This window comes from Rosa rugosa, chromosome 3 (assembly GCF_958449725.1).
Source record: "Rosa rugosa chromosome 3, drRosRugo1.1, whole genome shotgun sequence".
Classification (NCBI taxonomy): Eukaryota; Viridiplantae; Streptophyta; class Magnoliopsida; order Rosales; family Rosaceae; genus Rosa; species Rosa rugosa.
Window position 1 is genome coordinate 52453056 of NC_084822.1, and position 14886 is coordinate 52467941.

Here is a 14886-nt window from a genome sequence, read left to right on the forward strand (position 1 = left end):
TATCTCATATTGAAGACTTTGAAGCTTGAGCATGCAGTTTTGAATTGATTCATATTATTATTGCTAATGATGTTGTTAATAGACATGCTAAGTTTTATTAACGTCAGCATGGATTAAGGTAAAACCCCATGATTAAGATGTTAGAAAATCTTGGGAGGCAACCATAATGAACTGGTTGAATGCAACTAGAGTCGTCTTCCTCATGCATGCCTTCAATTTCATGTTTAGCACTTTCGAGACAAGGTGTGAATCTTGTCTTATTTTTTCCCATATATAGTTAGCTAGCTATGTGCCTTGTACCCTCGACCACAAATATAATTGATGTTAAGTCGCCTTCAGTGTTAACTAGCTAGGGTTTCCTTCAAATGAACCTCAATATATAGTTTGGTTTTGGTACATATACTCTCAAACTATATAGTCCAATTCTAATTTTCAGCTTTATAGGCAAAACAAGGGAGATTGTTCTATCTTTTCTGAGATTCATGTTTATATAGGTTTGTGGGTCATTGAGTGAATGCAACGTTACAAAGGGGTTCACTAAGCCTAGCCATGCAGCTATCACTACTATACAGCTAAAGCACGATTAACAAACGAAATGCAGACTTAATTTAGGGGATCAAAGTTTTTCTTTATTATTATTAAAAGAATCTTCATTAACTCATAAAAGGACTACATCAAAAGGGGAAGTGATGTTTAAAGTTTAAGCCAGCCTTGATTATTGACAAAACTAAAGTTTAATTGGCCTTTGTGGTCATATTCGAATTTTGATCATGATTTATGACCTACTCTCATTATGGTTGGACCTTTTTCATGCTTCTTCTTAATTAGTATCTTTCCTATTGTCTCGACCTTGCTTCGAAATAGTACGCATATTAAACATGAAATTTGCCAGACAGATATTATATTTCAACCGCCGCTCAACTAAGTTTAGACCCACTTTTATGTAAAAGCTCTGATAAGCCAACAAAGACATGTACAAGGATGACTAAAAACAAGTGGGTGTGATTGTCCCATGCACAAATATTCCCTGAAATTCCGGGTTCTGGTTAACTATTTTCTTTTGAAGTTTTAGGAATCCATACATCTCTTGCTGTACAAAAGTTTGTGCCAAAAATTTCTACCGAACAAATCAAATAAACCACCACAGGTGGTCGAGTTGGTAAGAGCCTCCAGGTGTGGAACCCCCATGCCCGGGTTCGAATTCCGCCAACGCTTATTGGAGTTAAATCCCAATATATTCTTGGTGGCCAGGGAGGAGGAAGCGTTTTGACAAGATCCCCCGAGCACGGATTAGTCTCTGGCCCTAGGAAGCCTTTGAGGACGTGTGATTGAACAATAATAAAAAAAAAAAAACGCTAGGATAAAATTATTAATACTTTTTTTCCATTTATTTAGGGGTTTGAAACTCTAATGCAGTATGGCAGAGTTCATTGAATCGATCACTAGAATACAAGAAGAAAAAGAACTAAACTATATCTTCATGTTTGGTAAATGAAATCAGAGTGAGATATAAAGCCAAACTGATTAATCCAACCTTTGGAAATATACTTATAGCTTTATGCGGACTGGTTTTGGTTCTTTTCAAAAAATTTCACTAGCTAGTAGAGTGAGAAGCCCACTAGTGATATCTATCTTTATTGCTTTTGTTTGGCTCTTTTGGCACATAAAGTGATTCCCACTCACCGTGAACTCCTATGTAAACATTTCAGACGGGCTAAAGACGCATATTGTGTGAATAACTATTTAGTACATGGCTACTCACTTAAGGGATTGTGAGGAATAAGTGCATCTAATGGTTGAAGATAAATGCACAGCTTTAGCGGTTAGTGTAGAGAAAATGATTGTATTCGAAGTTTGTTGGGTTCCTGCAAATTATAAAAATATAATGTGAAAAATACACATGCATATGAATGTGTATGTGTAGTTAGTGTTGTGGGTGTAGAAGTTGTTAATTTGTTAATAAATTTAATAAAATTATTGGGTGGTGCTATTCACACACCCCCTCTATTTTTTCATTACTTTATTACAATTTTTTTTTTTACAATTGCCCTAACTACCCTCTCTTGTAATTATGTTGCTTTTTCTTTTTTCTTTTTTCTTTTTTCTTTTTTCTATTAAACATCATTATACAATAAACTAAGTTTTCTCGTGAATATCATTGCTGATTAAAAAAAAAAAACTATGGCCAGGACGAAGTGCAATCTATCAAATGTTCTGCAATTAGCGTGGCAAAGTTTAGGGCTCAGATGAAAAATCACGATGAAATTAGGTTTGGGGATTTAGGTATGTCATCATGACTGCTATACGAAATTGAAGAAAGATATAAGCATATCACCTAAACTAAAGGAGATCCAAAACCTCTCACATTTGATTAAGCAAAGTTGATTCAAGATACTATTTCCAGTGACATAAAACATTTTGTAGAGTGATAATATGACTAAAGTCAAAATGAAATCAAAGCGTCAATAATTTTAAAATATCAATCAACTCAAGTCAAAACCATGATTAGCAAGCAAGTCATACCAAAATCAAACTAAGACGAACATAACGCACAAATTTAAAGCTCCTAGTCCACCAAATCGCTGAGAAATTGATCTTTTTAGCTGAGAGCGATGGATTGAAATACACCAAATAATTTCAGTTAGAATCTTTCCAGGAATGATGGATTCAATGGGGCTCGAATGATCACTAAACTCATATTTTTCTTCCATGTCTCCATTGCAAATCAGATGTAAAATTTTTTTCTTCCAAAGATGGGTCTAAAGTTGCTTGGTCTACCATAATTAAACGTCAAAGCATCACGTAAGAGAGATAGAATGACTATGCTAGAGAAGTTTTTGATAGAAAAGAAAAGAGAAAATCGTACGATTTTGTTTTGAAGTTCTTTGTGTCGGCAGGAAAATAAGGGTTTAGGATGGATGATTTTTAAATTAAAATTAAAGTAATAGATACATAGAGAAGCTGTGTGTGAATAGAGAAAAAAGGTGTGCGAATAGCACCACCCTAAAATTAATTTGGACATACGTATTTTTTAAATTCAATTTATTAATGCTATTTTTTAACGAATTTAATTAATATTTGGAAATAAAAGTTAAGGCTTATTTCCTGCAACTAATTCAATCGATTAATGCTATTTGGAAAGAAAAATTATGGGAAATAATTTAATTAAATGAAGAAAGATATTGGTGAAAGAATCTTAGACATCTCCCTTAAATTAATACATAATTAATGGTTGCTATTAACATATTTGTTTCCGTCACCTTATTAAATTCATTAATGTCATTTATTCACCCCCTCAAAATTTAAAAGGAAATATAAAATGGTAAATTTGGTGTTGTAAGATTATGATGTGGCAAATTATATTATGTAGAATTGAAAATAAAATTTATATTTGCTTACATAACATGCCACCTAAAATTTTAGGTCATAAATTTTAGGCCTCATTGAGGCTCCTATCATTTCCCTTAGTTACTTAGTATAATTATAACCAGCCAGCTCTTGCTTGGTCTTTGAGATCGATGACCCTACGTGATTAGATAGGGGTTCATGTAGATTTTCGTGAACTAATTGCGTGTCTAACAATCTAAAGTAAAAAGAATTGCGGTTAATTCGCTATCCATCAAAGTCAGTTGCCTTCCTCCCTTTTTGACTGGAAATCTTTCATGCTGATCGATCAGGGTATTTATCATTTATGAAGTATTCAAGCATAACGTACATAAAACAAAGAAGTACCTCTTGTAATTTGAATGTTTCTTAATTGGGTTGGTTTAACATTAGGACACCTCTAAAAGTCTAAAACAACGAGGGATGCTTCCTTGTATTTCCTTGTCTCTATTTTCGAAGTAAAGAATTTGATGCACAATGTGTGGTTAATGGGTTTTTTAATGGGGGGAAAACAAGTTTTCTCATTGATAGCTAGATAGAGATGACAAAAGGGTATCTAAATGTCACCCTAAATTATCCATTTCATTTCTCAGGAAGAAGAGAGGGAGGGAGGAAGTTGTTAAGTTGCTACAAATGATGGATCGATGTCCATTTGATGGACACCTTATATGGGTGGATGAAGTTTAAGAGTTAGTTAGGCAGTTCAGTCTCATATCTTTCACTTATACCAAAATCATGTAGTATATGTATAGTTTTGCATATTGTTGTTGCTAGCTTCACTGCAAATGTAATTTGATTCAGTTTCATAAGAGACCCCTTTGAATTTCCAAATATAGCAAAAGCTTGATTATCAGAAGATAAAAGCACAACCTCTAAAAGAAATTAACCAAAATTTATCACCGAAGGTAACAACTAGAAGTTAACAGAAACACTACTAGATAGAGAATTTGATGACATGCATGCCAAGATAGAAAAATAAAAATGAGGCAAGAAAGGAAAGGAAAGCAAAAACCACAGGGAAACTTGACACAAGAACAAGAACCGCGCAGCCAAATAAAAGAAGGATTTGGTGCAAATGTGCAATGTTTAATTTGTAAGAAACTCGATTCGAACCCTAAACCAGAACAAGAAGCTGAAAGAGGAAAACACGTTTTACCAAAAAGATCGAACTGTACGTTTCATTAGCAATTGTAGGGTTTAGATTGATCTGTTCAACACGCTGTGGCAGACCAATTAATGAACCAATCCTACCATCCCCAACACAGAACCATCTTCGAGATTTCTTTTAATCTAGCTTTTCCATCTATCTTCATTAATTGGTTTGCCACTTTTGGTAGCCACGTTCATGGAAGTGACAGAGTTTCCATTATCCTTCACCTTCAATTGCACCATCGCGGAAAAGAAGAAGAAGGATAGGGTCCCAGAATTAAAGGTATACATCAATAACCCACTAGTTGTGTACTACTGCCTCATTAATGTGCATGAAGTTGGCCTCATTCATTATCGATCACCATCATTCCTCAACTTGAGAATATACCTTCCTCAGTTGATCGATCATATATCGATCTTTGAGAAGATAGCATTGGAATCTTTTGGAACCAAACTAAAGGTGCTGCAAAATTTTTCCAAAGGTGATAGAGAAGATTCATAGTCTGTCGATTTCCGACCCCTCTTCACATGATTCTCGACATTTGACAAGGACTCAACAAGATGTTCATGCATGTTTAATCAACCCACTCACTCCCGACACTAACTAAATTCTCTACGGATCATAATCCTCAATTATCGTAGTCAGTATGCAGCTAATACGTAATTAGGGTTTATATATCACCATCATCCCCGACGGATGTACTGGAAGAAGATTGAAGATTCTAACTATTTTGTGTAGAGATAATGCGAGCAATGATGATATTTGAGAAAGATGAATCTATGACCGATGTGTATGTATCATACTAGTTTGAATGGGAGATATACATGTTGGTGATGTTGCTTTAGTGGCGGCTGCTAAATAAAATTTCAAACAAGTATGTCTTTCAATGCAGATTCACAAAAACTCATTATAAGCTTGTTGAAAAACTTGTTTAAAGGCATGCAAATATCTCAATGTGCATTTGCTTGATTGAGATGGCATATATGTAACTGTGTACTAAGACAATACGAGGCTTTATTCCATTCCGTTCAAATTTCTCTAAGACGACACACACACACTAGCCTCTTAACATTTGCTCCGCACATGTCAATTGACTTTTATTTTTTACTTTTTTTAATTAAAAAAGTTACAGCAATTTCTATCCTGATTTTGGAGAAACTTCTCTTTTTGTTCATGGGAGCTATTACAATTTTTTCATATTTGAATAGTCTATTGACTATTCTCCACACATGTCATGTCAAGCGGCTTTTATTTTTTTAGTTAAAAAAGTTATAACAATTTATCTCCTGATTTTGGGAAAGCTTCTCATTTTTTCATGGAAGGTATTGCAAATTTTTCAAATATGATATAATCTATTGACTATCTTATCCTCATACAGAAATAATTTATTTTTTAAAATTTATATTATGTGAGGGCATATATGGTAGTTCAAAATTTTAATCATTCCCTCAAGAATTGGCGCGAGGGAATGATTAAAAAGTTAGATAACTTTTTTTGAAGTGAGGGCATATATGGTAGTTCAAAAGTTAGATAACTTTTTGTAGTTCAAAAATTTAAAAACAAAAGATATATTTTATCCAGAGCGAGGCCTCGCTTTGAAATTTCAGAGCGAGGTTAGGGTTTAGGGTCACTTTTTGGTCTCATTTTCACATCTCGACCGTTCAGTTTTTAGGTACTAATGTATAGATCATCTATGCAAAATTTCAGCCAAATTGATGATCTTTAAGGTATCTAACTCACTTAAACCAGTGGACGAACTGAATCTCTCCAACTTAAACCGTACTAGCTTTAAGGCAGTTATCAATGCCTTAACGACCATCAATTTGGTTGAAATTTTGCAGAGATGATCTATACATTAGTAGCTAAAAACTGAACGGTCGAGATGTGGAAATGCGACCGAAAAGTGATCCTAAACCCTAACCTCGCTCTGAAATTTCAGAGCGAGACATCGCTCTGGATAGGATCTGATATATATATATATATATATATATATATATATATATATATATATATATATATATATATGAACAGACTTGCTTGATTGAGAAAGCCTTACAATTATTGAAGGAGTTTTTATCACCAACGGTGTCTAAACTTTTTTGCACTGGACAGAATGATATCCAACTTTTAAAATTGATCAAAATGATACCTAAACTTTTTAAAACATATCAACTTGATACCTTGGCTTATTTTCCATCACTTCTCTGTTAAAATTGATCATGTGCGGTGCATGTGAGGTGTTTTTTGGGGTTATAATAGTATTTTCATACAAAAATTAATTTTTAATTATTTTTTTATTTTATTTTATTGATTCTCTTCTTTTTTCAGAAGGTGGGAAACATCCCAACCTTATTTGTTTCTAAGATGGTGGAATTGAAATTGAATGAAAGATTTTAATTCTATAGAAGAAGAAGATTGGGTTATAAATGGTTGATGACTCCTTTGACCACAAATCACTTCAATTTATGGGTGTGATGTTGCATCTGTGCATCTCTGTATTCAATTTCGGATTCCAATTCTGCAAAACTTTCGAATTTGAATTACAATTTTGTGGTGTCATCGGCGGCGGCGAAACCATTGTATTTTCACGTAGTTTTTTTTTTTTTTTTTTGGATAAGTTTTCACGTAGTTCTATTGCTTAATAACCATTGATCCCATCTTTCAAAAAAAAAAAAAAAAAAAAAAAAAACCATTGATCCCACTACTTTCACATAAACAAGAAAAAAAAGTGAAAGGTTGTATATGTACCCTTAGTTTGAATCGAGATGTGACGGAAAATGGACGGAGGTATGAAATTGATCAATTTCTAAAAGTCTAGGTACCTTTTTGATCAGTTTTGAAAGTTAGGTATGAAATTGATCGATTTTTATAGGTCTAGGTACCTCTTCTATCCGGTGCAAGAAAGTTTTGACCTAGTGGTGATAAAAACTCTTATTGAAGCTTACCGCTGTTTTTGTCTTTTTGACATATCCTACAGTGACAGTGGCCTAAAATGTGAGATTGCAATTTGGTTTCAAGTCCGTTGGTGTTGCTTTTGAATCTGAACTACGGACCCTTCCAAGTAGCACAGTTGGTTTGTTTTGTATCGTATGTGCGTGTTTTTTTCTTGTTCTTTTTTTAATTATTATTATCATTTTTTTATTTTTTATTTTTTTGCAGTTAGATGGGAATTACCCAGATTACTGATGAAACTAGGTTAAGTGTGCTGATATATGAACTCAGAAGGAAAAAAAATAACACAGGCATTCAAATTTTCAATTTTGTATCAATATGATTGCAGTTAAAAGGGGTGTCCTAGCAAGTATTTCAGCTATTCTCAAACTAAAATACTAGGTAAACCCAGTATTATGGATGTACACGCTACATCAAATTTATGCATGCTTGTCCTGTAAGTTTAAGTAAGCGTTTTATCACTGGTCAGATCAAATAAGAGAATATAACTGTGGGAGTTAAAAAGATGAAATGGGACTGCTGTCTCCCATGTTTACAGTTCTCGTTGATGGTGTTACTTTCTCATACAATACCATAGGCAAACCTTTCTTCTTCAGTTGAGAACTTGCGTTTGTCGAAAACGGAAAGTGGATGATGAATAGATTGGTAGAGAATTTATTCTGCAGGTGTATCATCAACAGATTTCTTGTACTCTGGCTTAAGCTCATAAGTACCCTGGTTGGTTCCCCTTTTGTTGTATACACAGAGCTCATTTAGTATCTCTTTCAAGAATTGCTGCAGATGAAATCATCAGAAAGTAGACATTAATTAGAACCAAGTTGCAAATCAGTAAGGAGTTGCAAAATCTGAGTACACTATTTAATACATAAGCAATTGGCTAGAAAGGTAAGAAGACATACCGCAGGTTGATCAGTCTCTTGCACAAGCTGCTTCAATGCCCAATTTGGTTGTCTTTCAAATAGCTTGAACATTATATCCTCCAGTTCCCCACGATCCCTTCTAGTCCTTTTCACATCTGATTGTTTAACTGGTACAGGTTTCTTCTTATCCTGGCATATCGAAATTCAAGTATTATTCCTTTGCTTCTTCTAAGAATGTGGCCAAAGGAAGCATAAAACATCATCCATCATATCTGAACCCAAGATTTATATCTGCATAGGACCACATTTCGCATATCTAGACTCTACAAGGAATAAATTTCATTTTACTTGTTCTTGTAACCTCTATGACTATGGTTTTCCTTCATCCTGGAAAACATTGCGGTCACGTGACCACCACAAAAAGCTAGACAATCTCTATGCTAAAAAAGAACGTATCTGTGGGCTGGACTTCCCAGTCCTCACAGAATGAGCTCTCAAAGGGGGTAGGAAACAACAAGCAAATAAGCAGGACACACTTCTAACATTCTCACATTAGTTTGTGCAAAAAAAAAAATGGAATGAAGGAAGTTGATACCTTGGCATTGGTAGAAATCAAGCCAATCATACCAGGCATGGGCCTCATATGTACTCCTCGGTCATTATCAATAACCTTTCAACCGGCAAGAGAGAAAAATAAATAAGATCTTGTATACACTTAGAAATGAGGCCATAAAAGAAACAAATGGAAGATAGGGCTACCTGTATTTGTCTATTCTTGATCATGGACTTGTTTGTCCTTTCACGACACATCTTCCCATACTCTTCAAAGTTTGTACCATGGGGCTTCATGTCAAACTTGTGCTCTACTTTTCCTTCCACGGCAATCTTGCCTAAAATGAAGGCAAATGTCGAGAACTATTTTAACAGGGCAATTACAAAAGAAAGGGGAATGGTTGAATAGCATAATATATGACATATGATTTGACGGACATATAGAACCTAGATAGTAATTAGTCAGTACTATTTGTGCAGCCTAGCCCAGTAATGGGTCTCTCCATGCATGTTCATTTTCGTGATTCTAGTTGACGAAGGAGAGAATGTCATCAACAACACAGATACAGCATGTTTCTTCAGCAGACAATTTCAATAGGCCAAACAAGCAATTGTCCTATACCTATTCCAAATCCGTAGTCATTCAAATTTATTCAAATTAGCTTCTTAGCATCTAGGAGCATCCCTGAAATTGATGAAAGACAGTCATATGACATCAATGAATCTACTTCAACAGCTCAACAACCAGTTCTGCATTTTTCTAGTATGCACCCTTAAAATATAAAGAAACTGGCTTTCCGTAAAACTGTAGCATGAAATCCACGAATAGCTGAAAACTAGTTTCAAAAGTGCACTAGTAGAAGTACTAGTTGTTGTATAATCTAATTACCGATCCTTACCTTGATTTCCCTCCGAGAAAACGCACATAGGAATAAAGTCTTTCGACATGTTCATAGAATAATTCTTCGGCTTTATCCCAGCCTCAGTGGGAGCAACCTCCATTTTGAACTGACAGCAAATTTCAAAGGCGTAAGCACCAGAGAATAAAAATTGAGAACAAGTATGCACTTGGAAACCGAATTCAGTCATAAACAGAATCCCTAGGAGCTTTGCATTCTTATTTCAATGCAGCTATCATCCTAATCATCTAAAACAACACAGAACTCCTACGGATCAAATTGCAACACAAATTAGGGTTTTGCTGAAGAACACAGAGGCAACAAAACTGCAAACTTTCTAATACTCGCCCTAATTCAACAAAATCAGCGAAGAACTAATAGATTGCATACACTGTAAAACTCTGCGAAATTGAACTAATTAGTGAAGAACATGATCTAATTGAGAGAAGTAGCGAATACCTGCACCGCAGAGGTCTCATCGGTTTCGAGCGGATCAAGGGAGAGGACGACTTTGGCGACGGGGTGAGGATCGGAGGAAGGGTGCGAGTTCCAAGACTTGGCCACCGCCTGCGGCAGCTTCATCAGCCACACCAGCTTATCGGCTTTCGCAGTATCCAAGCTTTTGGTACCGCCATGGTCCTCCTCCGTCTTCACCTTCTTCGCCACGTGGTCTTCCTCCGACTTGACTCTCCTCGCCGACGGCTTCTCCTCCATATCTGAGCTGGCCGGAGCTTGATTTGACCGGAATTCAACTCGAGTTACCGCGAAGTCAAATTTGGCAAGAGAGTCTGCGAGACTGGGTTAGATGTTAACCGAGGCAGAAGAGGGGTGACATTCGGTGCGCGGGACACGTGTCGACAGAGGACTGGGTGTGTTTTAGAAGAGTATTGTCGGTTGTTTTGACTTTCCAAAATTGTGACCAACTGGAATCAGGTGTAGAATAGACCCGAGCGCGGGGTATTACTCGGGACTCAGAAGACTCGGGTCTTTTTGTCTCTTGTGGCTTAGCGGATCTGGGCTCTACTAATAAAAGAGTGGCTAGTCCTAAATGTCTCTAAAGCCAACAGGCCCAATTTGTTCTAAGGAAGATTTTAGTTCATAAGGGTTGATTTGCTTTATGAGCTTGAAATCTTCAACCCAAAAGCCGAACAAAGTTGCTAGTCATGTAAATCAGTCCACTCGGTGGATGTTTTGTAATTGGACTAATTTGAATTTCGGCCCACGGATTAGGCTAATCTGAGTTGCTAGTCATGTAAAACCCCAATTACAATTTATCTTATCGAATCACCTCATTCGTGGTCCAAAATCATTTGATTTAGTGTTATACGTCTTTCATTCTCATTCGTAAATAGGAGGTTTTGCATTCTAGAGTCATCTTCCAATTGTTGTATAATTGAAATAATTATCTCATTTTCACTTTTATCAAGCATTGAACCAAACACGCCTTTTGTATTAAAGCTCCATGCTTGTAGTTTAAGTGGAAGAAATATTAGCATGTTGGATACATATGTGTAGAGCCTATTCGAGGCTTCTACAAAACAATATATCCTGGATTTCATAGATAAGCATGTAAATGAATAACTCGTAATACCCTCATAACTTGGATAAGCGCAATAGTAGCATATTTGTGAAATGTACTCTAATATAGAACGCTAACATGTTCTTCTTCCTTCTAAGAGGTCGATTAAGCAGCTTTAGCAACCCCATGGTTATTGTAGTGCAAGATCTATTCTAGAGATGGATTCTTGTGGGTGGAGGGATAACTTTGCTTCTGGGTTCTCGAGATGGCTCCATCTCAGTTATGGATCTAATCATCTCCATTAGATTGTTTGCCTCCACATTGAAGCTTTCGGCCACTACTTTTACATCAGGATACAAGTAGAAGTGAGTGCTTTAGATTCTAAAAGAAAGTTTTAACGCTTTCAACTTGTTTCTTGTCATTATTAATAATTTTTTAAAAAATGTGTAGTGTCTATATTCTGCACTCTCGTGTGATAACAGTGTTCCAAATATTTAATTATTTATAAATCAAATTCAAATTTGAAGTGACTAAAGGTGGCAAACTTTCTTTTCTTTCCCTTGATCAGAGGCAAAATTTTCCTTAAGAAACAAGGGAGTGGTCATAGACGAAGAAAAGGAGGGAATTTTGAAGACGACGAGAAGCCGTCACCATTTTACATAAAGTCGTGTGGAGCAAGGAACCCAACCAAACCCATCATTTTCTGCTATTTGTTACTTACCTCACCACTTGGTGACAAATACTCGTACCACAACAAACCACGTGTATACAAATTTACAAACTTCTGGGAAGCTCACCCACACAAATCCAAACCCCACAAATATCTCATCTACGAAGAGTATTTATTATACAAACACATGAACGTCATGCACACAGAATCTAACGATCAATAATGAGAGACGAAGACGACTCATGGCGCTCGCACACCGTAGATTCTATATATATATATATATGCGATACATAAAATAAGTAATTAATCCTCATTTCCTTTCCCACACTCTTAACTCACTCGCTCCACCAATGGATCATCTCGCTCTCCTCTCTCTTTTTCTCTTCCTATCCTCCGCTGCCGCGTCCGCCGTAAGCGACGGTGGCGATCCTTTCATCCGACAAGTCGTGCCGGAGGCGGAGGAGGATCCACTAGTCCTCCACGCGGAGCATCACTTCTCAAACTTCAAAGCCACCTTCGGAAAGACCTACGCGAGCCAGGAGGAGCACGACTACAGGTTCGGCGTCTTCAAGGCCAACCTCCGCCGAGCCAAAATACACCAGGGGCTGGACCCCACCGCCGTCCACGGTGTCACCAAGTTCTCCGATCTCACTCCCAAGGAGTTTCGCCGGAATTTTCTTGGGCTCAAGAAGGGTCTCCGGCTACCGGAGGACGCCCACACGGCTCCGATCCTTCCGACCAAAGATCTTCCCACCGACTTCGACTGGCGCGAGAAAGGTGCCGTCACACCGGTCAAGGACCAGGTGCTGTAATGCGTATGTGATATTAAAAGTAATTAATTCTTGGGTTTTTTTTTTTTTTAATGTTTATGGAGTATTGATAGTGTGTATTGGGGTGTATATATTAGGGTTCGTGTGGATCATGCTGGTCGTTTAGTGCGGCCGGAGCACTGGAAGGAGCTCATTATTTGGCAACAGGGGAGCTCGTGAGTCTCAGCAGTCAGCAGCTTGTGGACTGTGATCATGAGGTTTGCTCATAATTAAACATTATAATATATCTTTTAATTTTCCATGTAGATATAGTGTGATGCTTATTTTGGTTGCTTGTACAATATAATTTGACTTCTGCTGTATATAAGTATATCCAAGTATTGAACTTTTTATCTGCAAAACCTAAAGGCTGAAGCTTCTAATTGCTTAACTGAGTTTAAGGTTTTGACACTAGTTAATTAATTTGGCAGTAGTACAGTCTGTCTGTATAGTATGGAGCTGATGGAATATTAAGTTGATCTATGATGTATCTGTACTTCAAGATATTGAACTTTTCGCTAGATGGTTGAGTGAGTGTACATTTTAACCTTGTGGATTTCAAGTTGGTTGGAATTACTTGCTTTTTTGAAGATTTTATCTTTTATCTGCTTACAAAAAAGATCGAAGAGAAAGCATAATGTTGCTTGAGATTTGTTTTGTATATCCTTTTCCTTGCTAAAATTTATGAGTCTCCTCATAATCCTGTTTGTTAGGACATAGGTGCCCCAATTTTTATGTCTATTGGGATCTCAAGTACGATTCACATACATCCATTTTATAATATCCGCAAAGTTCTCAGTACTGGTGGTAGAATCTGTGTTTGTATAGGCAGTTGGTTGCTTTCTTATATCTAATGGAATGGTGATGCACTATATTTGACTTGATTGTTATGATGGCATGGCATTGTCTTATAATGAGCCTGTACATTTTGCAGTGTGATCCAGAAGAATATGGTTCATGTGACTCAGGCTGTAGTGGTGGACTGATGACCAATGCCTTTGAGTACGCACTCAAGGCTGGGGGTTTGGAGCAAGAGAAGGACTACCCTTACACTGGGACTGATCGCGGCACCTGCAAATTTGACAAGAGCAAAGTTGTTGCTACTGTCTCCAACTTCAGTGTTGTTTCCCTTGACGAAGATCAAATTGCTGCAAATTTGGTCCACAATGGCCCTCTTGCAATTGGCATCAATGCGGTGTTCATGCAAACATACGTGGGGGGAGTCTCATGCCCTTACATCTGCGCAAAACATCGTCTGGATCACGGGGTGCTTCTTGTGGGTTACGGCTCCTCTGGGTTTGCTCCGATACGCTTCAAGGAGAAGCCTTACTGGATCATAAAGAATTCATGGGGACAGAGTTGGGGAGAGGAAGGGTATTACAAGATCTGCAGGGGTCATAATGTTTGTGGGGTGGATAGCATGGTCTCTACCGTTGCTGCTATGCACACATGAAACCAGAACCATTAGGAAATCAAGGAGTTTATCATATTATTTACTGTTTTAGACTTGTGGGGCTTTTGTACATATATCCTATGATCTCCTAGATGATCATTTCAGGAGGATCTGTAATAAGTCTAGTTGTCTGATTCTGAACTTGTATAGTAGAAGACTTATTGGGATTATAATGTTATTTGTCTGGTGTTGCAAGCTTATGTTATGAATTTTTAAAATTTTAGAGTATTTGCCCCCTGTGTGTTATTCCCTGAATTCTTCATGCATCCTAGCCCTCACGAGTCGAGTTACAGTGTTTGCCGTCTAGTTGAATGGCAGAATTGGGAGGTCATTAATATAGTTTACATGATTGGGAGGTCAGTCATCTATTTTTGTAACAATTTATATATAAAAAAATAAATGAAAATTTTAACCAATTACATGCAAAGCATGTGAAGGGTTGGAGGCGCCTGCCTTGGCTATTTAAGCGACAACGAGACTCGACAGAGGTGCACTAGGACGATCTTAATGGTTTATATGATTCTATCGAAAAAAATGTTTTATATGAGCTTATTTTGATTGGTGATTAGTCCATTTTACTTTAATTATTCTCTTTTTTTTTAACCAAGTATTAATCCGAGTGGGGTTCTGATGAAGAC

General features: G+C 36.8%; 2 protein-coding genes across 2 annotated transcripts; one reads left to right on the top strand and one right to left on the bottom strand.

The window, feature by feature from the left end:
• Positions 1-7779: 7779 nt before the first annotated feature.
• On the bottom strand, positions 7780-10612 carry LOC133740291 (transcription initiation factor IIF subunit beta-like). Its single transcript, XM_062168226.1, has 6 exons — positions 10257-10612; positions 9798-9906; positions 9106-9236; positions 8942-9016; positions 8386-8535; positions 7780-8260 (listed from the first exon to the last, which is right to left on the bottom strand). Exons 1-6 carry the CDS (start codon positions 10509-10511, stop codon positions 8141-8143), a joined length of 840 nt encoding a protein of 279 aa, XP_062024210.1. The 5' UTR covers positions 10512-10612; the 3' UTR covers positions 7780-8140.
• Positions 10613-12279: 1667 nt separating this feature from the next.
• On the top strand, positions 12280-14476 carry LOC133736732 (cysteine proteinase 15A-like). The gene is made up of 3 exons (XM_062164326.1): positions 12280-12789; positions 12894-13013; positions 13730-14476. Exons 1-3 carry the CDS (start codon positions 12337-12339, stop codon positions 14246-14248), a joined length of 1092 nt encoding a protein of 363 aa, XP_062020310.1. The 5' UTR covers positions 12280-12336; the 3' UTR covers positions 14249-14476.
• Positions 14477-14886: the final 410 nt, after the last annotated feature.